Source organism: Rana temporaria, chromosome 7 (assembly GCF_905171775.1).
Source record: "Rana temporaria chromosome 7, aRanTem1.1, whole genome shotgun sequence".
In the NCBI taxonomy this organism is placed as follows: domain Eukaryota; kingdom Metazoa; phylum Chordata; class Amphibia; order Anura; family Ranidae; genus Rana; species Rana temporaria.
In genome coordinates, this window is record NC_053495.1 from 88,276,070 (window position 1) to 88,302,218 (window position 26,149).

Here is a 26,149-nt window from a genome sequence, read left to right on the forward strand (position 1 = left end):
TGACACCTCCACACGTGCACTTAAAACGAAAAGGAGGGGGTGTGGATAGGAATCCCCTCTGGGTTCAACTCTTACCAGAGAAAAAATATAGTAACAGCCTGTGTGTCGCTGGTTACAAGGTGACCCCCCCTGGGTGTCTCCAATCCCTGCCCACTCACAGTCAGCCTCTCTGATCACTGATTTCAATGGACAGAAAGGGGAACAGACATAGTGTAATCCCGTTTAAACAGCTTTTAATTGTAATAAAAACAAAACCTTCCAGAGAAACACTTACATTTGAACAATATAGAACTGCCTTAAAATCACATAAAGTCAGCTTTCAGGATGACTCATGGCATCTCCTACCGCTCACTGTACAACAGCACCTCAGGGATTGCAGCCTCGGTTCCCGATAGTCGCTGACGTCACCATGTTCGCCGTTAGGCTCCACTTACGCGTTTCGTCATTCGACATCTTGGATCAAACAATTTAAAATCTGTTCAAAACGGGATTACACCATGTCCGGTGCCCTTTTTTTCTCCATTGAAATCACCTAGTGATCAGAGAGGCTGACCGTGAGCAGGGATTGGAGACACCCAGAAGGATCACCTTGTAACCAGCGACACACAGGCTGTTACTATATTTTTCTCTCTGGTAAGAGTTGAACCCAGAGGGGATTCCTACCCACACCCCCTCCTTTTCGTTTTGTGTGGAGGTGTCATTTTCTGGCAACAGCAAGATATCTAAAAAGGGATTTAAGGACTGTTGGTGTTTTCCTATATTTGCTTTAAAACAAACATCTGCATTTTTTGTTTACGGACTTCACAAAATGGACATTGACTGATCATATTACATATGTTCTGAGAGGAAGTTTTCATATGTACAAGCGCTGCATTTCTACAATGTGTTTGTTCCTGGTGTGAATTATTACTGCTGAACAAAAAGCAGAAAATTTGCTCCAATGGCATCAACAACTAAACAGGTCATTAGCATCCCCAATCTCAACACAAAAGCAGAACTCTTAAGAACAGATGCGACAAGCAACATTTATATGTTTTGAACAAACTTGTCCTCAGTCATAGTGACATTTGTGGACTATAAATATATCAACAACTAAATTTAATAAAGACATTTTTTAAAAAGTGGAGAGGTGGTCAGTCCTTTCAAGTTAACATCTTTATTTTTAGGTTTCTATAAATACATGAACAGTTCAGTACAATACTTAACATTTTTCTATGACTACATATCCTGTACATATTATGTAAACACAAGTCTTAAAGTGGTTGTAAACCTCCAATATGAAATACGTTCCCCCCCCAATCCACTATCTGATTTCACAGAGCTGTGCGCTACAGCTGTGCAGTGCGTGATCAAATCTCCGTCCCTCCTTTCTGCTACTGAGAGATGCTGTGTAGAATGAAGGTTTCAGAAGACTGTACAACTTATGTAGAAAGATTTGTTTAATCTCTGTATCACCTGAGACTTATCACTTCACTGGATGTATGTAAGAGTTTACTACCACTTTAACAACTGTCAGAAGAATACCGATTTTTTTTATATCTCTATTAACTTACTGTACATGTTCTCTCTTTTTTTTATACCCTACAATAATTTATCTCCCGGGAGACTATATTTCCACTAATCCACTAGGAGTAGGGCATTTTCCATTTACATTCTAGGAATAATAAGCAGTCATTAAGCATACAATTTAATTTTCGACATGCAAACCACACCAGCATTAAAAAAAAAAAAAATTGACCACATAACCCAGATAAAAGTAAAAAAGAAATAAAAAAATTCTATGATAAACACCGTTTACCGGTTTTCCATACTTCGACCAGTCATACACGTGTAGATTAATTTAAATTAATAAAAACATGTGTATAGCTAGCCTGCCTTCTTGTTACAAAAACTGGACAGATTTGATTTAGAATAGAAAAAAATCTGCTCCCCCATACCAATAGGAGCATTCCTTCCTGTCACTCAATCAGGCATGATAATGCAATAGTGGATGTAGGTACAGGGACAGCACAGCTCCCGTTGAATCCCAAAGATCCTAAATCCGAACAGCCACAGACAATCTGCATATCTGGTGCAGGATATCACATTTTCATATTACTAAATATCTGTGCTATTAGAAGATATAAAATATTTTAGTTCAGACCAACATCTATAAAGTAGAACTTTAGGGAAACCCTTTTTTTCCCCATCTTGGATAGAGTAAGGGAGGGTTATAACCCTTGTCAGATTTTTTTTTTCTTCACCATCTGTGTGCCTTTGTGGAGATGTCCCTTTACTTCCTGTCCCATAGCCCAACAGGAAGTGAGATAAAATCCCTGTAAATTAAGGGAATTCCTTGGGGACCCCCAGGTCACCAGAGATAGTGTACCCATTGTAAGATTTTGGGACAACCCAAAAACTGGGATATTCTTCAATAATACTGGTAAAACAGAACAAAAATGTTAAATCTCCAGGTGTTCTAATCACTTCCCACTCTGTCCAAAACAAAAGAAAAAACAAAGTTCTGCCTTTAGGTCTACTTGCCGACCACCCAACGCGATTGTTCTCGAGAGAGTAAACAAGGCATATCGCTGTTCTGAGAGGGGAGAAGATAGAGATTTTGTGCTCCTACTAAGCAGGTACACAGATCTCTGTCTTCCCCCAGTCAGAGCAACCTCCACGCAGTTAGCAAGCACCCCCTAGGGACACATTTAACCTTTTGATCACCCCTGATGTTAACTCCTTCCCTGCCAGTGTCAACAGTACAATAGTGCATATTTTTAGCACTGACCACTGTAATAATGTCACTGGCCCCCAAAAAAGTGTCATAAGTGTCAGTTAGGTGTCCAATTTGTCAGCTGCAATCGTTGATTGCCGCCATTAATAGTAAAAAAATAAATATATAAATAAAAATGCCATAAAAATATCCCGTAGTTTGTAGACAGAACTTTTGCGCAAACCAATCATTATATGCTTATTGGGATAATAAAAAATATGTAGCAGAATACATACTGGCCTAAATTGATGAAGAAATTCGATTTTTTATTGGATGTGTTTTATAGCAGAAAGTAAAAAATATTGTTTTTCAAAATTGTCGCTTTTTTTGTTTATAGCACAAAAAAATAAAAAAAACGCAGCGGTGATCAAATACCACCAAAAGTTAAGGTGCATTATGTGGCTGGGGCACAGCTTATGGATTAACAATGTGTACAGTGTATGTATTCAGATACCCCATCATTTAACCATTACATGTAGATGATATCTAAATTGCCACATGTCTGGACATATAATAATATTAGAGAAAGGAAAGAATTCACATACTACAAGCCACTGGCTTTGTGCCTGACTGAGTTGGGATCAGCTCTTTAGTATCAAGATAGAACAAATGATGCAACTTTTCCAGGCAGTGCTTTCCACACAGTATTTTGCATAAACATGTGTTCATAAATGTACATATATTAAAGTTTATGTACTCACATAAGTGTTCTGGTTACTTTTTTTCAAGCTTATGAAATATTTTAATAAACACTGACATTTGACCTGTCTTACATACTAAACAAAAAATGCAGTTCAGCTGTTTGGCATCACACTTTTCCTTCTTTTGAAGCCTGAGCAAGACATGTAGGACACGTATACTAGTAAAGGCTATAGCTTTTCCAACATTAACACCCTGATCCATGGTCTACTTTTTCCAATTTATGACAATTGTGCTAAACATGCATATCATGGTAACATTTTAACAAAACTGCAGTTAAAATTTACTATTCAGTATTCACAGTTTATAGTAAAAGTAAAAAGTTTTCTACAAAGCAGCATAAAGAACATCATAAGTCTGCCATATACAGTAACCTCTCCAGCTTTCACTTGAATAGAGATAGCTCAGAGAATTACAATCGTTACTAAACTTTCACATTTCTTTCTGGCTTACTAAATAAGCCCCCAATGATGTCAACACTGGTGTCATAGTACCAAGTAATAAAAGATTACCCCAACAACCTTACTATCATTAAGGAGGAGTTTGGTATTTTCAGTACAAAGTTTTGCAATTTGTTGCCACATTCAAATGGCTAGAACAATGCTCGGTAAGATGGTGATAGTATACAAGACAACATAAAATTAGACAGTATTACAATCACCCCCCTCATTGTGAGTTTTGAGATATTTTCTAAGAGAATAAAGCTGATTCTATGACTTTACATATGACATGAAGTAGGGAAACATGTTGACTGCCATTCAGAAAATAGTTTTTTTTCTACTCTTGATTGTCTTGCTCCTTCAAAATTACAAAAGCTGCAAAAAAAAAAGAAAAAAAAAAAAGCATAAAACAAAAATAAACACATTTACAATATTACCAAGATGAATTTAAGTATGTTATACTGCACAATTAGAAAAATGGTAGTAGACAAAAACATTTATGCCAGAGAAAGTTAGTTAACTAGCCATTTCAGAAGGAATTTAGCAACAGTAATCTATACATTGCAGTCGCTATAGGTTTCCTTAAAATAAAATGTAAAGATTACACTTTTCTGCTAAAATAGGTGAACTTGTATTCTTTATAACCACATGTAAAATGTTTGCACTTTATAAATACTTAAGCAATTATATTGTCTTATACATTCCTCCAATGTTTATCTTGCTTTAAGCTTGTTTAGTGGTTATATAGTCAGGTTAAAAAAAAAAAAAAAAAAGACAGAAGTCGATCTTGTTCAACCAATAAAAAGAAAAATTATACAACCCCTGTACCCACAGTTTATCCTGAGGAAGGCAAAAAAATAAAAAAAGCAGAGCATGCTTCAATTTGTACAGCAGGGGAAAAAAAAAACCTTCCTGATCCCCTGAGAGGCAATCAGATTTTTCCTGGATCAACTTTACCAGTTATATTATGTACATTTAGGAAAGTATGCAGGCCTTTCTTAAAGCAATCTACTGAGCTGGCCGGAACCACCTCTGGAGAGAGTCTATTCTACATTTTCACAGCTCTTACTGTGAAGAAACCTTTCCATATTTGGAGATGAAAAGCTGAATTAGACTTACCGGTAACTCCTTTTCTGAGAGTCTTCCAGGACAGCCCATGAGACCTAGGGCTCCTCTTACCAGGACAGGAAACACGTTACTCCCACCAGATAAAAGGGCGGTCCTTCAGGCCCCATGTCAGTCTTCTCGAGAATCGTAGTACTTCCCTGAAAAACGTATGCATAATACACATAACTTCCATACAAAACCGGGTGGGAATCCGGCTGTCCTGGAAGACTCTCAGAAAAGGAGTTACCGGTAAGTCTAACTCAGCTTTTCTCCCAAGCGTCTTCCAGGACAGCCCATGAGACGATAAGCCAGAACTTACCAGTCTAGGGTGGGACAACTGCCTGAAGGACCTTTCGACCAAACGCCTGCTCCTGAGCTGATAGGAGATCCAGGCGATAATGTTTAATTAAGATCGAATAACTGGACAATGTGGCAGCCTTGCAAATTTGTTCCGGTGAGGCACCAGCCCTCTCAGCCCAAGACGCAGACAAGGCTCTTGTTGAATGCGCAGTGACAAAAGGTGGAGGAACTTCTCTAATTTTGTAAGCTTCCGAGATGGCTTGCTTTATCAAACTAGCCAATGTGGCTTTAGATGTACTCTTACCCCTGTGCGTACCTGAAAAAAGGACAAATAAAGCGTCTGTTTTCCTAAAGGTCTTGGTGACCTCCAGATAGACGAGAAGGATTCTTCTCACATCTAAAAAACGAAACTTTCTTTCTTTCATGGTCGCCCTGTGGCGGACTACAAAAAGGATGGCAGTACAATGTCCTGCGATCTGTGGAATGTACTGGCCACCTTAGGTAAAAAACCTGGATCCATTTTTAAAACCACTCGATCCTCAAAAAATCGTGAGAAATGGCTCCCTCACTGATGAAGCCTGTAACTCGCTTACTCTACGAGCTGAGGTAATTGCTACCAAAAAAATTGTTATTAAAAGTAAGTAACTTAATAGAAATATCCTCTAGGGGCTCAAAAGGAAACTCTACCAGAGTTTGAAGTACCAGGGACAGGTCCCAGGTTGGACAACTTCTCACCACTACTGGCCTGGCCCTAGAAATGGATTTAAAGAATCTAGCTACCCTGGGATTTTCCAAAAGAGAAAACTGGAGGAAAACACTGATAGCTGCCGCCTGTACCTTTTAAAGGGGTTGTAAAGGAGAAAAAATGTTTTCAAAATAAGCATCCTTTACCTGCAGACATTCTTCTTTTTACTTCCTCATTGTTTGTTTTTGCTCAGAAGTTGCTCTATTTCTTCTCTGTTCTGTTCACTTCCTGCTTGTCTGATTTTACCGACCACCGTGATGGGAGGCTTTACTGCGGTGGTCAGTAACATGCTCGCCCCCTCCTGGGAACTACATCTGTGTGGCAGGACGCTCTCTACGTGTTAGAGACTTCAAGGAGGTGTAAATTACTGGGCGTGCCGCAATTTATACTGGGAAATGTAGTTCTTACATGAACAAACACTGCAAACCAGGAAGTGAATGAGAGAACAGAAACTAGAATGCCAGAGGTGATATAGATGAAGGAATTTAATAGGTATTTACTCATTTTTTTAACAGAATCATTACACTATTCTGTCTGTCTACCTTGCAACCATTAAAGGAGGATTAAATGAGGGGATCGGGTAACAAACCCTGGGACTTTAAACGGTGTCAAGGTATAAATGGATCAGAGAGTAATAATATAGATAAAAATATAATTTATTAGAAAATACAATATATCAAAAAATTGAAACATGACAATAATGATCCTTGTAGTCATATAGCGGCTTGGATGGAACAAGCAACGCCCAGACCTGTTAGGAAGTGCCCGACATGTTTCGCTATAAGCTTCATCAGGAGCATATAAACAGGGAAGGCTACAAGGAGTAAACAAAGAAAACATAAATATTATACAATATAAGTCATTGGCGCGTCAGCAACATTACAAGCATTTAGAAAGTCTAAACAATAAATAGTGATGATCAATCACAAAAGTAAAAATAAGGGGAAAGAACAGTTAGATAATGTCAAATATCCATGAATACTACATAGATCACAGAAAACATGTATAGACAAAAGTGATCAAAAGCAGACTTACCAAGCAAGATCAGGGATCATCAAATCATAAACAGAATATATATTAAAACTATGCATATACAGCCATAGTTCATAGCCAAATTGAGCCTGTAGATATATAGCCACACTGGAACCAGTCCATACATGGATTATCAGATAAATGCTGCAGTAAAAAAGGAGAAGATGAATAAAATTAAATATATGTGAGGTATATAGGGTATATACAACATGTATATCCATAACCTCATAGACATATGCATGTATATACACGCAGGAGGATTTATACAATAACCCTGTAGTTGCAGGGTAATTCAAAAAATACAAAAAATACCTATTTGGGTTGATAGGGTCCGGTAATGAGACTGGCAACGATATATAGATGGATCCAGCGCATAAATGGTTAACAACCAATGAAAATTAGCAGGAAGAAATCCCCAATGTAAAAGGCTGGTAATATAGAAAAGTATATATATAAAAGTGAAGATTTAGTAAAAAGTAATTGATCCTTTTTACTAAATCTTTACTTTTATATATATATTTTTCTATATTACCAGCCTTTTACATTGGGGATTTCTTCCTGCTAATTTTCATTGGTTGTCAACCACTTATGCGCTGGATCCATCTATATATCGTTGCCAGTCTCATTACCGGACCCTATCAACCCAAATAGGTATTTTTTGTATTTTTTGAATTACCCTGCAAGTACAGGGTTATTGTATAAATCCTCCTGCGTGTATATACATGCATATGTCTATGAGGTTATGGATATACATGTTGTATATACCCTATATACCTCACATATATTTAATTTTATTCATCTTCTCCTTTTTTACTGCAGCATTTATTTGATAATCCATGTATGGACTGGTTCCAGTGTGGCTATATATCTACAGGCTTAATTTGGCTATGAACTATGGCTGTATATGCATAGTTTTAATATATATTCTGTTTATGATTTGATGATCCCTGATCTTGCTTGGTAAGTCTGCTTTTGATCACTTTTGTCTATACATGTTTTCTGTGATCTATGTAGTATTCATGGATATTTGACATTATCTAACTGTTCTTTCCCCTTATTTTTACTTTTGTGATTGACCATCACTATTTATTGTTTAGACTTTCTAAATGCTTGTCACTGTAATGTTGCTGACACGCCAATGACTTATATTGTATAATATTTATGTTTTCTTTGTTTACTCCTTGTAGCCTTCCCTGTTTATATGCTCCTGATGAAGCTTATAGCGAAACATGTCGGGCACTTCCTAACAGGTCTGGACGTTGCTTGTTCCATCCAAGCCGCTATATGACTACAAGGATCATTATTGTCAGGTTTCAATTTTTTGATATATTGTATTTTCTAATAAATTATATTTTTATCTATATTATTACTCTCTGATCCATTTATACCTTGACACCGTTTAAAGTCCCAGGGTTTGTTACCCGATCCCCTCATTTAATCCTCCTTTAATTGTTACGGGATGTGGTGTCTCTTGATTTGACTTTCTATGCCTCATCCATTCACTTGCAAATATTAACTTTAGGCAAAACATTTTTTTCCTTTAGTGACCCTTTTCGACACCCTCTTGAAAAAATTCCAAAATAGAAGGAACATCATGCGTTGATCTTTGGTTTTCAGACAACCATGAATTAAACTTTTTCCAAACTTTGGAATATATGGCTCTAGTAAATGATTTTCTGCAATTCACCAGAGTCTCGATTACTTTGTCAGAAAACACCTGAGCCCTCAGTATCTTTTCTTCAGATACCAAGCCGTCAAGTTTAGGGAAACCACCTGTGGGTGTGATACTGGACCCTGCGATAGCAAGTCCTCTCTCTTCTGAAGCCTCAGTGGAGTCTCCGAGACCAGAGTTTGTAGCAGGGAAAACCATGGCCTCTTGGGCCAAAAGGGGGCGATCAGAAAAAAGTGTTTTTTTCTAGGAGAAACTTCCGGAGCACTTCCGGAATAAGTCTGATTTGCGGGAAAGCGTAACAGAGGTCGAATGGCCACGGATTGGCCAGAGCATCGATCCCCAATGATTGATCTGCTGGGTTCAGAGAAAATAACTCCTGTCTTGTGGTTGTCCTGGTTTGCAAACAGATCTGCTTCGGGACAACCCCTTTTGTTAGTTATCTCCGCAAATACCTCTGGATGAAGCGACCAATTGTCTTGCTCCACCTTGTGGCGACTGAGATAGTCTGTCAGACAGTTTTGCGTCCCCTTCAGGTGCACTGCTGTAATTGAGGCTAGATTCTCTTCTGCCCATGACAAAATTTCCTGGGCAATCAATTGAAGAATCCGACTCCTCATGCCTCCCTGTTTGTTGAGGTATGCAACCGTCGCTATGTTGTCGGATAAGATCTGGAGATTGTGACCCCTGATTTCCGACTGAAAAACCTGCAGGGCTCTCTGAACCGCTAGAAGCTCTCTCTGGTTCGATAAGGCTTTTGCTTCCCTCAAGGACCATTTTCCCTGTGTGACTTTGTCGCTGTGGTGGGCTCCCCATCCCCAGGAAATTGCGTCCGTCGTGATCCTCTGGGATACAGGAATGGATAATGGCAGGCCTATTGTTAGGTAAAGATTTGTCCTCCACTACCACAAGCTTCTTTTTACCTTGGTAGGTAACAAAACACTTGACTCCAAAAACCTTGTGTCTCCATTCCAGTTTTTCAGGAGAAACAACTGCAATGGTCTTTGATGGAATCTTGCCCATGGTACTGCAGGGAAACACAAGGTCATCAGACCTACTGTCCTTGACACTTCTCTCAGTGAGACCAACTGATTGGTCTGTAAGGCTAAAACTGCTTGCACCATCTTTGAGACTTTGTTGGTCTACTGAGCAAAAATTGTAGCCCAGATACTTCACCTTCTGGGCCGGATTTAAGGGGCACTTCTCTCTGTTTATTAACCAGCCTAGTGATTGAAGGAAGTCCTGCACAGTCTGACGATCTGCTAGCAGCTTTTGGTAAGACTCTGCCACTATTAGGAGGTCGTCCAGGTAAGGGATGATAGTTATCGCCTTTAACCTTAGCGGAGCCAGCGCCTCCCAACACTTTTATGAAAATGTGTGGGGCTGAGGACAGACCGAAGGGGAGGGCTTGAAACTGAAAGTGACAAATTTCGGTTCCCATTTTGACTGCTATTCTCAAGAATCTTTGGAATGCTGGATGGATCGGGACATGCAGATAAGCATCCCTTAAATCCAAAGTGGCCATGAAGCAGTTTGGGTAAAGCAGGCTTTTGATTGTGAACACTGTCTCCATACGGAAGTGCTTGTACCTGATCGATCGGTTTAGAGACTGAAGATTCAGAATAAGCCGATACTTTCCTGACGGCTTTCTGATAACAAAAATATGGGAATAAAACCCTTTGCTCTGATCTGAGCGGGGAACAGGAATCAGGAATTTCTGATCTAGCAAGTCTCCTATTTGGAGACCCAGAGCCCTCGCTTTTTCCCAATCTTTGGGAGGGGAGGTGATCAATAGTCGCTCTGGTGGTTGGCAGGAGAATTCCAGCCTGTACCCGTTTGCTACTAGATCCAGGATGAAGGGACTTGAGGTGACTGCTGCCCACTATGGGAGAAAGGCCCTCAATCTTCCTCCCACTGGAAGATGCTGGTCACTGTGGCTTGGCGGGCTGTTGAGGTGTGTTAAATAAAACACCCCCTCTACCTCTGTCCTTGTGCCCAGTCCAATGTTTCTTGGGCCTATTGTCCTTTTCTCTAGGACCTTGCTGCCTGTTTTGGCCTCAATTTTTTTTCTGCCTGTCTGCTTTTTCTTGTTTTCTGGAAAGGCATTTTTTCTATCGGCCGTACGTTCCAGTGCCTCCTGCAAACCTGGGCCAAAAAGATGATCCCCTGTTAGGGGAAGCCCACATAGGCGCAATTTAGAGGCTGCATCACCTGACCAGGTTTTAAGCCAAAGGCTTCTTCGGGCTGAGTTCACTAAAGCTAAAGTTCTGGCTGTCATTCTTACCGACTTTGCGGAAGAATCAGCTAAAAACCCCACAGCATTAAAGGAGAGGAAAAGATTTTAGAATCTCCTCCCTAGAGGCACCTGCCAACAGATGAATTTGTATTTGTGTTAGCCATTCTTCCACGTTTCTGGCTACACAAGTAGAGGCCAGAGCCGTTTTTAAGATTCCCAATAGCTGAATCCCAGGCTCTGTGGAGAAGGATATCTCCTTTCTTGTCCATTGGGTCCTTAAGCGTGCCTATATCAAACGGAAGGTCCGAATTTTTTGAAAACTTTGAAAGAGGTGCGTCAAACTTTGGATTTTTGTTCCATGGCTGCGCTGCATCCTCATGAAATGGAAACCTTCTTTTTAGGTTACCAGAAAAGAAAGGTTTTCTCTATGGATTCTCCCAATTCCAGCTTGATAGCATCAAGGAGTGAACTGTGCACTGGAAAGACTTTAGATTTCTTTTTGTGCAAACCTTTGTACATAAGGTCATTGTTGGAGTACAGTCAAAATAATCTGGGCTAAAGAGATCTGGGTTTACAATGGAATGACACTTGATCCCATGGTTTAAGTGAAGCTACAGAGGAAGTGGGCCCCCTGCAGTTTGCACTGCTGTGCTACAGGCTTCAAAGAGTTTTGTGATAATCAACTGCAATACCTCCCCCCCCTAGAGGAGAGGATGTTTTGGAAGTGCAGCTGATTGGATAGGCACATATGGGTGGGGTTTTGAATGAGTATTGAGTGAGTGGGGCTGGATGGCAGAGCTCTCTATTCTCTTGCATGCAAGGTGAGTGAAGATCTTGGCTGGCCAAAAGCTTCATGGAAACCTGGTGGCCATGCCAAGGCCTTCTCCCGCTTTCTCTCTCCTCTTGATACTAGCCATGGGAGCTCTAGGCTCACTGCTGACCAGCTAATTTTACAGATGTGATAAGTAGCTATGAATTTCTCTTGTATATGTATGTATATTATAATGTTAATGTGTGATTTCGGACTATCCCTATTTCCTTGGGAATAAACACAGATGTTCATTTACCAGCAGCAGTGCGTATGTGTGTGTCTTAATAGGCGTAGATCAATGAATGCATTTATGCAGTAGATAGAGGGAACCTGTGAATATCTCTTGAGATTATTAGTTTAGATTATATTAAATAGCCTTGTAAAATACAGCAAATTCTACAATTGGCACCCAACAACGGGAATGTGGTAACCCTAAAAGCCACATAGAACCTACAGGACAGAAGTGCTCAAAAATACAAGGCAGCTGATAGAAGGACGGTATGTGTGATGAGTCTTTCCTATGTATGCAAAAGGGTTTAATTGTTTTGAATGACATCGGGTAAAAGTGGTAATGAATGAGAATAGTAAAGGCTAGTTCAGTTTTTTTTTTTTTTTTTTATTCATGAGTTGTAATAGCTAATAGAATTGAGTTTGGCTCATTACGTGGGGCAGTGTGAGAGGTACGTTTGTTTGTGCGGAAGTGTGTGAGATCCAGGGATTGTCATGTTGTGTTAGATGAATTAACATGCCCAAAGCGCTGTTGTGTTAAAGTTTGAACTATAGAACACCATTTCTCATGTTTAAAGAGCAACCCCCCCCCCTCTCTGTCTTTGACACAAGTTAATTGAATGGTGGGTGTGGGTGATGTGTGTTTTCTCAACTGCTGACAGCACAGATGACCCCCCTTTCCAGGTCTTTGACATGCAAATGATCTGAGCCAAGAAAACATATGTAATGGTGAATACATTTTTTTGTGGGGGGGAAAGTGCAGTTTAATTAAAGGTATGTGTTAAATAGTTTTGTCTACAGGGTGTAGGTGGCTAAGTGTGAGAACATTAGTACTAAAAGAATTGTGTGGATTGTATAGTTGCAAAATGGAACTTGTGTATACATATGTTAAAAAGCATGCCTCTGTGAGTTATCATTCATGTGCAGACGAACCTCTTAAGAGCCAGTGTAATGCACTATTATCTCAGTGTCGGCAACATAATGCCAGATTAGTGGGTAAACAGATAAAGAAAGTGGAAAAGGAGAGATTGGCTAATGAAATCGCAGCATTGATTAGAATAAAGGTTCTGTCGGAGGAAATGGGAGAGAAATCGGAAGCAGACCGTAGACGTGCTGCTGAAGATGTAGGGAGATTCAGTGAGCAACTTCGAAAGATTGCAACAACATCCAGTAATGAGATAGAGAAATTGCAGACAAAAGCAGATAGCATGTCGGCAATAAATAGGGGTCTAGAAGAGCAGCTTCAGATGCAGAGAGTGGACGGTCAGATGAAGAGCAAACTTTTAGAATCATTGCAAATAAAGTTGTCAGAGATGGAAGAGGTGGTTATATCTTTAGAAAGGAAATTAGCAAAGGCAAACTCCCAGCTTCTTACTAAAGAGCAATATATTGTTTCGCTCAACGAGCACAAGGGCTCATGTGAATTGGCCAGTATCTGCACAGTCACTGAGGAAAAGAGCCGTTCTGAAACACAGTCAGATATTGCACCTATGGCTGCAAAACAGAATAACAGTGTGATTACAATCCAATAGAGACTTACGTTATGCCAGGTTCTGGGTGAATTTAACAGTCTGGAATCACCAATGAGCCTGTCCAATAAATTTGAGGCTCTAGTACTTAAATTCCACTTGAATAATGAGGATGCATGCTCTCTTCTGAAAGCATGGCTACCAGGACCTGTGGTAGGCAAGTTGTCGGCACAGGTTAATGATAACTTAGCAGATGCAGAAGTTCGGAGGAGAGAGTTGCGACGTATTGTAGACAGTCGTGATAATGGTATGAGTGATTTGCAACGAATGAAATTTAGGAGAGGAAATGACCCGATATTATTCTGCAGTGAGTATCTTGCATTGTATAAGAAAGTGTTCAACTGTCCTGACTTATTGGAGGATGATGCAAGTTTCATATACTCAATGGCCAATAAATGTTATGTAAGCTACCCTGCTAGAATGGCTCTGAGAAATGCTAGATCCTACCAAAATTTTGTTAATATCTTGCGAGACTACTGTCAGGAGTCCAGTCATAGGGAATATGGGTCAAAGGCAGATTTATCCCTAAAAAGCAGAGGTACAGGAAGGCATAGAGAGCTCAGACATTCTAAATGGAGTGGAGCCCTTGGGATTGCTGGCATGCAGCAGGAAGTGCCAGAAATACAGGTATCTGCAATAAACCCCCCCCCCCCCAGGGTAAGAACAGCCTACCTCAAAAGTCTGATATGGAAGGTAGCAGCCAGGACAGAGCACACAATTCTCAAGAGGAGATAATAAATGACAGCCAACGCCCTAATTACAGTCAACAAGACTGGATGAACATTCCAATGGGTGCCCCCTGGGCTAATCTACCGTTCTGGCTTGTATGTAATTGGATGCAGATGGCATTGCCACTTTTCCTGTGCAATATGGCAAAGTTTCACAATACTGCCTGCTTAGTATAGGAAAATATGGCAATTGTTCCCCCCTGCATTACAAAATGGCAAAAGGCTTGAGGGACTTAAAAAGTCGATTGTTGTGATAATTGTGCATAATAACTGTCGTTGTGTTGCTTTTTCTAGAAGCCAGGGAAGACGTTAAACTGGTTTGGATACTGTTTGTTTTTTTGCAGATCCTACAAGTGAGAACAACAGTGGGCAAATTTAACAGAAAAGGGGTTGGGTTATTGTAAATGTATAATCGATCACATGGTACCATGAGCTCATTAATTAGTAATTGTTTGCAAACAATGACATTTTTTTTTTTTTAACGATAGTCAGACATTGATGGATGATAGAGTTACAAGTGAGGTTACAAATGATTGTGATGAAGTACAGATGTTTGTTTTTGTTTTTGTTTTTCCCATTAACTAATTCTCTTCCAGATAGAAATGAGCGCTTACTCTCCTCAGGAGGAAAGTCCATGGATATCTTTAGTTAAAAGTTGAGTGTTTGTCATTGTTTGATGGTGGTTGTCTTACCGTATTGTTGTGTGTTGATGGCCAGATTTTTAAAAAATATATATATATATAATTCTTTTCCATAATTTGTAGCATAATTTTTTTTAATACATTTTGTAATTTTTTTTATTATTTTATTAATTTTCATTTCTAATTTTGTTCTCATTTTTCATTTTTTTTTATTAATTTTTTTTTATCATTATTAATTTTCATATTTTTTTTTATTATTAATTTTTCATTAAAAAAAAAAAAAAAAAAATTCTCTCAATTTATTTTTTCTCTCTTCATTTGTTTATTACTAGTGTTTCATCTATTTTATTTTTGTTTCATTCAGGTGGAAAGAATTCCAATATTTTGTGATTTATCCACCTGAAAGGGGGAGTAGTGCATAGATCTTAAAGTACAGATAATGCATTGTCTTTTTTTAAATGCTTACAATTTTGAATTTTTGAGAAGCAACGTTCACATTCAGTTTTTTATTATTTTAGATTTTTGCTTGTACCATGGGGATCCATTTTAGAAGGGGTCATCCGAGAGGAGTCATGGTTGTTTTGATAATGTATTCAGAAGTCAGGAACACTAAATTACTGTGTTATGAGATATTATGCGATAAGAATTTGATTCTGCCCTTGTTCTTTAATTCCAGAATCTTGGTGGAGCGAAATTGGAGAGGATTCTGGAACAGAGATGAAGAATGTTCATCTGGTTGGCAGTTCGTCTGTGCCATACCACACTGAAAATTTGTTCTGATAAACGTTCAGGAGAGAAAAGATTCAGATTAATACTTGAAATATAAGGTTTCTTTTTCTTAAGGACAATTTTTGCACTAATACTGAATCTGAAAGACTTTGCCCAACAACGAGACGCGTGAAACGTTTTGCCAAAGTGTCTCCTGTCATGTATGGATGCAAACGGACTTGAATACAAATGCAGTGGGTTGGAGGTTGGGGAAGGAGTATAACGTATCCAATCCTTCAGAACAAGAGTTGCAAAATATGTTTTTTGTTTATTAGGAAAGGAAATGTTTTTGTTTGTTGTTTAGATGTATTGACATAACTGAATATGGTGCAGGTACCTAGGAGGCTGGCACTTATGCATAATACAGTATCTGTGGGCCAGACTAGAGGGTGCCAGGTGATACATTAATGGGGTGAAAGCGTCCTCGTAGGGACGGTGTCTCAATCTTAGCAATCCTATAGAGAAGCTCTCGGTTACTGGACATGTGGGAGATACACCTAATTGATGTCTTACCTGAGAGGTTGAAACCCTGCATGGGTAATGCCAGTGACAGCAATAAACTCTGGCTACCAGGGTACAGTATGCCGTCATCACATGGTGCTTCAGCATCTCGCAGTGGTTGATAGAATCCTAGTACCCTATATGTGCTGAATTTACTCTGAATCATATGCAATATATTTGTCGCTTGCTCTCAGAGATGTGCGGACACAGAGTGAGGTTCAGGGCGCTTATCTCTGAGGAGTAACCAGAAGAGGAGGAGGGATGTATTCAGCACTATATTGGGGGGGAATGGGACCCAGTGTAAAGTGGCTCAAGATTTTGTCAACCAGGGTGAGAGGTTGATAAACAGTGTGAGATGGTATAGGATAGATATGTCAGGGGCTCTGGCGTGCACGCAGCGGCAGGCGGAGTTATCGACCACCATCAAGCTGATTGTACAGTCTCTCTATGAGGGGCAGTGGCCTGATGAGTTAGCATCACCGCTCAGTAAGACTTTGCAAAACATGTCTCTTACAGTAATCCAAAGTGGTAATCGAATGCCTGGATGGGCTGTACTGGTTCAGATTGTGAAAGGGTGTGCTGTATGAGCCATGTACAGAAGTGCAGACTCGGTCTGTATATTGTGTGGCATCAATGGGCTTACTGACTGGGGATTCTATCTTGTTGCATGTGTGGCTAAATGACCCACATGTGGTCAGAGAGTGCAGAAGCGGGGGGGCAGGTCTATATTTCCCTCTGTCGAAAGCATGACCACGATGTCCTCTGCATACCAGGTCGATACACAGTACTCTGTGTTCGGGATGGAGAGATCATTGCTGGGAAGGAAGCACCTGGGTATTATTTATGACGTAGACAAGTTCGTCCTTGTCCTAAAGGATACCAAGGTAACGTCAGTCATGTAACAAGGGTATTTCTGGAACCCAACGGTATGTAGAGGTGCAGGATACCCTGGACATGGTCACTGGAATCCAGTCACAGGGATAGAATTGTGTGGGTTTTGGTGTCATTGTTTGAGATTTATATGTGTTGTTAGACTCAAAACTTATAGAAAGCTCTCCTGCTTATCAAGTTGAGGGACGAATTGACGGTGGGGTTTCTTCGTACAAATTAGGGACTTTGCTGCCAAGTTAGATCCCTGAGGTACCGCAGACAGGCCAAGTTGCGGTAGGTAAAACCACTGTGAGCAAGCCTGCATAATCCCGACCCGTTATTACAGTAAAGAGATATAGAAGGTTGGGAGCGGGATATGTAATTTGATGGGTCACATGCATATATGTAGATATTATGGTAATGGGTTTATTTATGTCATGGAGTAGTGTGATAACTGTGTATTTTAGGCTAGTAAGATGGGCAAGAAAAGGCCCTCCTTGAGACTCTGTATCTGAAAGCTGGTTAATATGCTGCTCTGAGTGTGTGCTGGTGAATGGTGAGTGAATGGACACCCCTTGCCTGTACTGCACGCTGTCCTGAAGATGGTAAAAAGAAGAAGACGAAGATACAGAATGGTGACAGGGGAGCTGTCACGGAAGAATGATGTTGGTGCGTCACCCAGTAGCAAAGCGGCATGTGTTGAGAAGCACAGCTCGTTAGGACTGTTATGGACTGTTCCATGGGAGCTGGTTCGGAAGCCTATGTTGAGAGGCGCAATAAGGTAAAACCATTAAGGGCTGTTCCATAGGTACTGGTCCGGAAAAACAGGTTGGGAAGCCACCTGCGTTAAGACATTTATGGACTGTTCCATAGGAGCTATTTCACATGTTGAAGAATGAAAGACTGTTCCAGAGGTACTGGTTGGGAATCACATGTTGAAGTTAGTTATGGACTGTGCCATAGGAACTGTTTCTGAGGCGCATTTTGAAGAACGCGACACATTGAAACAGTTGAGGACTGTTTGGACCACATGGACTGTTCGATGGGAGCCATGGCTGAAGAAGGGTAATATGCGCCTTTCAGGCGCAAAGCGGCATATGTTGGAGTACAGTCAAAATAATCTGGGCTAAAGAGATCTGGGTTTACAATGGAATGACACTTGATCCCATGGTTTAAGTGAAGCTACAGAGGAAGTGGGCCCCCTGCAGTTTGCACTGCTGTGCTACAGGCTTCAAAGAGTTTTGTGATAATCAACTGCAATACCTCCCCCCCCTAGAGGAGAGGATGTTTTGGAAGTGCAGCTGATTGGATAGGCACATATGGGTGGGGTTTTGAATGAGTATTGAGTGAGTGGGGCTGGATGGCAGAGCTCTCTATTCTCTTGGATGCAAGGTGAGTGAAGATCTTGGCTGGCCAAAAGCTTCATGGAAACCTGGTGGCCATCTTAGGTCTAAGACATGTGGCCATGCCAAGGCCTTCTCCCGCTTTCTCTCTCCTCTTGATACTAGCCATGGGAGCTCTAGGCTCACTGCTGACCAGCCAATTTTACAGATGTGATAAGTAGCTATGAATTTCTCTTGTATATGTATGTATATTATAATGTTAATGTGTGATTTCGGACTATCCCTATTTCCTTGGGAATAAACACAGATGTTCATTTACCAGCAGCAGTGCGTATGTGTGTGTCTTAATAGGCGTAGATCAATGAATGCATTTATGCAGTAGATAGAGGGAACCTGTGAATATCTCTTGAGATTATTAGTTTAGATTATATTAAATAGCCTTGTAAAATACAGCAAATTCTACAGTCATGTTTAGACAATTGTACCTCCTCCTCCATTTCAAGAGTTGTATAGATAGCTTTTAATAAGTTTTCCACGTCTTCCAAAGACAACTTAAACCTTGAGCCCCTAGAGGATTCTTTATCCCTGGGCCCTGTATCTGACCCTGATTCTTCTGGGGAAGAACGGGTAGATCTGGCTTCAGCCTCAGAGTCTTCACTCTCTACACTCTGCTGCGGAGCGCCAACGACTAAAGCTTTTCTATTTGAGGGTGTACCCTGTGGGGGAGCCTGAAACTTGTCAATTAGATCCTTAAAAGAGCTAAAAGTAGAAGTAAGCTCATCTCTGACCGAAGTCAGCATTTTTTGACAGGAGGCTACTGGGTCATCCCTTACTAAACCATCTATACAGGTGCGGCAAACTGTTTTGCACCAAGTGGGGCTCAGTTTGTTTCCGCAAACCGCACATTTTCTTTTATGTGGCTGCGCTTGGGATTTGTCCTGGGTCTTGGCCTGTAAGACAAAGCAAATGACCCAAAATAAAAACCCAAACCACAAAACACTCCACCACACCACGTGCAGGACGAAGGAAAATGTGTCCCCTAACACCAGAATCCCATGATTGGGAGCGGGGGGGTAAAGACACTCACCAGAATAGCAAGAGAGTGGCAGAACAAACACTCCAGGCTTACCTGAGAGGTGCTGGTGTTGGAGACCGCATCTGCTGCCTGTAAAGGTGCTGCAGGAGAATCCATTTGTCCCTCTGGTTGTCCACAGCCTCTGCTGTTTTCACCAAAAATCACCAGCAAGCCAGCGTCCCCTGTTCGTGCCCTTTATAGAGACAGGAACCAGCGTTTCCCGTGCCCGATGATGACGTCACGTGACCCGGAAGTGACCCTCATTGGATCTTCCTGTGGGCCAGCTTGGAGCGCAGAAGCTCCGCCCCTTGCAAGCGTCGCGGCCTCCTCATTCCCCTCCTCAAACCAGCCTCGCTGTCTGCAGGGAAAGGAGGCCACCTGCTGCACTGCGACCACCGCTATGGGCTCGACATCACACCGGTCCTGGCCCTCCCCAGGCACAGAGAACAAGGGACAGCAGATTCTACCCACCTCCCCAGCGGAGATACTGCTACTGGCGAGGAAGAGGTTAGTTGAAATTACCCCCAATCAGCCATTAGAGCCCCTGCTCGTGAGACCTAGGGGACCAGGTTTCAGAAAACATGTTGCCCTCCGTCCGGAGGAAACACTAATACTGACATGGGGCCTGGAGGACCGCCCTTTTATCTGGTGGGGGTAACGTGTTTCCTGTCCTGGTAGGAGGAGCCCTAGGTCTCATGGGCTGTCCTGGAAGACACTTGGGAGAAAAAGTTTTTTAGGCCGGCTGTGTAAATTAGAACACATAACATATATACTTTTATAGTGGAGTTTTCTCAAACTGGACCGCAAAAGTGGAAATATGCTTTAAGACAACATTGTCCTTGTTTAACACTAAAAAGGGCTCCACCGGATAAGTAAATGAAGAAACCTCTGTGCAGGGGTGATGCAGGCACAGAAATATCATTACAAAGGTAAAAAGGAAGTCTTCTGAAGAGTTTAGAGGACCAGATTAAGGTCTCAATGACATAGGAGAGTGAACAGGGAGAGATATTTGCGCAACGCCCTGAACAAAAGGCCTTAACCTCCCTGGTGGCTTGGGGCAAAATTTCAGTACCATTAGTGGTAACCCTGAGCCACACTAGGGATTGCATTGCAGGATCCTGGTGCAGGTCACATACCTTGTCCCCAGGATTCTTTGATGTCTCCCCAATGTGTCCGCGGGCTGTGTCCGCCGCCCGATTCCTCTGTGTGACGAGCTCCATTTCCTGTGAGCGTCACAACTCACGGGGACGGAGCCTGGCGTCAAATTCAAAGTGCTTAATGCATAACACATACAGTAATTTAATCTGTAAGATTACAGTGTACTGTATGAAATCATTTCACCTCCCTTTTTTCCCTAGTACTTTCTCCAGTGTCCTGCATGCAGTTTTATATTATATATACCGTTCTTTGTGCCTTGAAACTTGAAATTGTCCATAGCAACCAAAAATTGTCCATTTACGTCAAAAACTAGAAAACAGCAATAGTAAATTAGAACACTTGCTGATTTAGCGATAGTGAATCGTGGGGAAATTCATCATTTTTTTATAATTATTTATAATATTATAATTTATGATTTCTTGTTTAAAACTTTATCATACCTGGGATGTCTACAAGACTCTTGTTTGGACATATTTAGGTGTGTTAATACTAAGAATTACAGGCCTACAATATAAAAACGCCAAATTTCTATGCAAAACAATTGTACCGCTTTGAGTCTGACATATCTGACATAAGCCAGGGTGGCTACCTAAAGGGTGAAGCCAGGAGTCTCTGAACCAAAATGGCCCAGGCTGAGATTTCTCCTTTCTCATCTGGTACTTAAAGCCTGATGTTGATCCAGACAAGACTGGAAGAATGACTGAACACATTACAGGCTGACTCTGGTTCTTTAATTTGGTAGTGTTCAGGAATAGTCTCTCAAGGCTCTGATGTGAAGTCAACTGAGTAAGAAGCTTCAGTAGGAGACAAAAAGGCTATGATTCAATGGTTATGATGAAGCAGAAATTTTAACAGAAAAATCATCATCATCAGAGAGCGAGAGAGAGAATAAAAACCTCCACTGAAGAAGGTTGCCTTCTCTCAGTAGAGCTTGTTGGGGTTGGAGACTGCGCTGGACTGACTCAAATAGCACTGGTCGTGGGTAGGTGATGAAAAGGGTGAGTAGGAAGACTTCACTTCCAATGATTTGTGCTCAACTTGAAAGATGGTGATGGATAGCCGGTGATGGATCGCCCTTCTGGGGCCTGGGCTGCTACCTCTGGGTATGGAACTTATGGTCGTTTCCACATAAACTAGGAAGAGTTTCCAAGCTAGGAAATTAATACTTATGGGGTGGAAGTCTGCCTCTCTGCCAACTCATTCCTCATGGATTACACACGTGGGAAAGGCTTTAGTGATGGAAAAACACATCTATCAACATAGAGGGTGTCCCGGCAGGTTTGAGAGAATATGGGGGATGTGGCTGGATACGCCAGGTTTGAGTCCCAGGGAGCTTGTTATGACCAGACTTCTGAGGTGTTTGTAAGCGGTTGCCATTGTGGGATCATGAGGGCTTGTCTGATGTATTATTGGTATCGAGGTGGGAGGGCATGTATATTTGTAAGAGAGGGAAGAATGATCTTGGTGGGTGGAGTAGGGGACATGTTTCTATTCGTGTATGATGTATGCCTTGAAGGAATCAACCTCTGTCTGTGCACTGGAGAGTTGTACTGTCTGTCTAAATTTGTTTTTGTATAAAAAAAAAAAAAAAAAAACTAGGAAGAGTAGGTAGAATGTGCCTGGTGTCTAGTAAATATAAGTTGGAAGGCGCGTTTGAAGGAGTTTATGTGAAATTGCAACAAGTTTAGCAAGCCAATGTGTTTCGGGGGAACAAAGACTCCCTTTTCTTCAGGACTATTAAACATACACAGAGGTGTACACAAAATAAATAAATAGAAATATATAGAAATGGAAAAAGGCAACTAAAAGCTTAATTTGGGTATTATTTAAATAGATAGTGTAAAACAAAGCTGTATAAAAAAAACACATATACAACGAGCGCTGGAGCGAAAAATGAGCGCTGGAGGGGCAGAGCACAGCGTCGGTGACTGATAATCACTGGCCCTTTGCTCAGTGAAGACTGAAGCCGCGTACACATGACCATTTTTAATGTCCTAGAAAAAATGAAGTTTTTCTCTACGCGATTCTGGTCAAGCCTGCCTTGCATACACACGATCGTGAGAAAAAAAAATGCTCGAGCAAAGCGCAGTGACGAACAACACGTATCACAGCACTATAAAAGGGGAAGTTCAATTCAGATGGCGTCACCCTTTGGGCTGCTTTTGCCGATTTCGTGTTGGTAAAAGTTTGGTGAGAGACGATTCACGCTTTTCAGTCTTCGTGCTTTTCAGTCTGTTACAGCGTGACGAATGTGCTATCTCAATTACAAATGCTAGTTTTACTTGCTTCTGAGCATGCGCGTTTTTTTCACGTCGTTAAAGCCTACACATAACGCGAAAATTTAGAGCATGTTCTAAATTTTTAATGCCTATTTTTCACGTCGAGAAAAAAGCTCTGGAGCCTACACATGATCGTTTTTAATGACCATCTTAAAAAATGGCATTTTTCATGTCATGAAAAACGGTTGTGTGTATGCGGCATGAGAACTAAGCAATCTGAGCAAAAGATTTTTGTGGTTAGAATACCATGCACATTCATTAACGGTTTTAATGGACATTATATCCATGCCATTAATCATACAATAATAAGCTGGTTTAAGAAATTTCCATTAACAAAAGAGCTTTTAGTTTCATCTATTATAAATGAAAAATGATGTCACAAACAATTTATTCGGATTACGTACCCATAAGCAGCTATGATACATAGTTACATAGTAGGTGAGGTCGAAAAAAGTCCATCAAGTCCAACCTGTGTGTGTGATTTTATGTCAGTATTACATTGTATATCCCTGTATGTTGTGGTCGTTTCAGGTGGTTATCTAATAGTTTTTTTTACATTATTGGTTCCCCCCCGCTGAAGCCACCACCTGTGGAAGAGAATTCCACATCCTAACCGCTCTTACAGTAAAAAACCCTCTACGCAGTTTAAGTTTAAACCGTTTTTCTTCTAATTTTAGTGAATGGCCGTGTGACTTATTAAATTCCCTTTTGCTGAAAAGTTTTATCCTTATTGTGGGGTCACCAGTATGATATTTGTAGATTGAAATCATATCCACTCTCAAGTGTCTCTTCTCCAGAGAGAACAAGTTCAGTTCTTATAACCTTTCCTCATAACCAAGGTCCTTCAGTCCCTTTATTAGTTGTGTTGTCCTCCTCTGGACTCTCCATTTCCAGCACATCCTTCCTGAGGACTGATGATGTTTGAGCCTTGTAAAAGAAGTTAGCGTATCACATGAATAACTCCTCCAATCATCTTTGTTTGCAGGGAAGTGGGCTTTCCCATTTCCCTGTATATAATTATATCACCAACAAACCAAATGTTTTGTATCTCTGGAATCCAACCAAAATGATAGATGAACTCTGATGCCGCGTACACACCATCACTTTATGTGATGAAAAAAAATGACGTTTTTAAAAACGTCACTTTAATTGACTGTGTGTGGGGGAAAACGTCGTTTTAGGTCTTGTAAAAAACGACCAAAAAAAATTGAAGCATGCTTCAATTTTATGTGTCGTTTTTCAAAAGTGCACTTTTTACTTCACAGAAATTGACCGTGTGTAGCAAAAAACGTCGTTTTCTAAGACGTTTTTTCATCCACCCATGCCCAGAAGCTACTTATGAAGCAAGCTTCAATGGTAAAACGTGGTGGAACGTAACCTCACTTTGCAAGAACATTGTGAGAAAAACGATGGTGTGTAGGCAACTTCGTCTTTGAAAATTGAAGTTTCAAAAACGTCATTTTTTACTTCACAGAAAGTGTCGTTTTTTTTCATCACATAAAGTGATGGTGTGTATGCGGCATGAGGGTACTGATGTATGAACATCAGATTTGTGGCAGAAACGTCCTGCATAAAATTGTGCATAAATATTCTTTTAGCTTCTTTTGGGTTGTGTCGTACGTGTGTAAAATACTGGCCAGCAATGCAGACTTTTTTTTTTACTGAACTATACGCAGCGCAAGTTTATGCGTCTGTATGTACAAGCTCATTGCATTTAAATCAGTATATTAAAAAAAATGCTTGAATGCTTAAAATCATGGTGTTTTTAGGTGTCTGTATGCAAGAGGTCCATGGCCAGTTGCACACGGGCATAAAAATGTCTTAAAGCAGAGTTCCACCCAAAAGTGGAACTTCCGCTTAATCCACTCCTCGCCCCTTACAGGCCACATTTGGCATGTAATTTTTTTTGGGGGGGGGGAGTGGGGGCTTCAGGAGGAGTGGGACTTCCTGTCCCACTTCCTCCTTCCGCCGAGGGGCTGCCAAGGCTATACGTCATATCGCCTTTTGGCAGCCCCTCCTTGTAGGCGATCGCCTGGGACACGCGACAGGTCCCAGGCGATCGCCTGTCTAATCGGATGGCGCAGCGCCGCTCGCGCATGCGCAGTGGGTCCCCAGCTGTAAAGCAGATTAGAGATCGACCGATATGGGATTTTCTCTGGCCGATGCAGATATTTAGAAATCGGACCGGCCCATGACCGATATCTTAGGCTGATTTTTGCGGCCGATATTTTAGGCCGATTTTTTTTTCTTCTTAATTTTAGCAAATCTAGGGTGAAGAGGTAGGGAGGTTGTTATTGTTTAGGGTGGAGCGGTGGTGTGCAGCCTATTAGTGCCCACCAGTTCAGCCTGTCAGTGCCCACCAGTGCAGCCTATCAGTATCCATTAGTGCCCACCAGTGCAACATTAGTGCCGCCTATCAGTGTCCATTAGTGCCCACCAGTGCAACATTAGTGCCGCCTATCAGTGTCCATTAGTGCCCACCAGTGCAGCCCACAGTGCCCACCAGTAGAGCCTATCAGTGCCCACCAGTGCCACCTCACCAAATGCCAACCAGTACAGCCCTCCTCAGTGCCCACCAGTACAGCCCTCCTCAGTGCCCACCAGTACAGCCCTCCTCAGTGCCCACCAGTACAGCCCTCCTCAGTGCCCACCAGTACAGCCCTCCTCAGTGCCCACCAGTACAGCCCTCCTCAGTGCCCACCAGTACAGCCCTCCTCAGTGCCCACCAGTACAGCCCTCCTCAGTGCCCACCAGTACAGCCCTCCTCAGTGCCCACCAGTACAGCCCTCCTCAGTGCCCACCAGTACAGCCCTCCTCAGTGCCCACCAGTACAGCGCTCCTCAGTGCCCACAGTATAGCGCTCCTCAGTGCCCACATAACATTAATAAACGTCAGTGCTCACCACCAGAGCGCTTGGCTCTGTTCCGTCCCCTTGCCTGGCCATTTGTCCCCCTAAATTGCTGCGCGCCCCGCCTCTACACTACAAACCCCAGAATGCAGTGCGGCCAGTAACAGCCAATCAGCGGCCGCAGCTGCAGACTTCCTCCACTGGGGAAAAAACGGCACCGCTTCTGATGCCTCAAAATCGGCCCGTTTGACACAATAATCGGCCGATGCCAATATCTTTAAAAAAGCGAAATATTGGCCGATATACCGGGTGCCCACACTTAGAATGAAGCCGGAGAGGGGGGGAAAGGAGCGGAGCCCTGGCCGGCACGTCGCTGGAACGTGGAGC

General features: G+C 41.6%; 1 protein-coding gene across 1 annotated transcript in view; it reads right to left on the reverse strand.

The window, feature by feature from the left end:
• Window positions 1-3,310: 3,310 nt before the first annotated feature.
• The window catches only part of FAM234B (family with sequence similarity 234 member B), a 167,061-nt gene continuing 144,222 nt past the window's right edge, over window positions 3,311-26,149 (reverse strand). Inside the window, exon 14 of the mRNA XM_040359623.1 lies at window positions 3,311-4,269. Coding sequence (XP_040215557.1) covers window positions 4,261-4,269 — 9 coding nt within the window. The 3' untranslated portion in view covers window positions 3,311-4,260. The remainder of the gene's footprint in view (window positions 4,270-26,149) is intronic.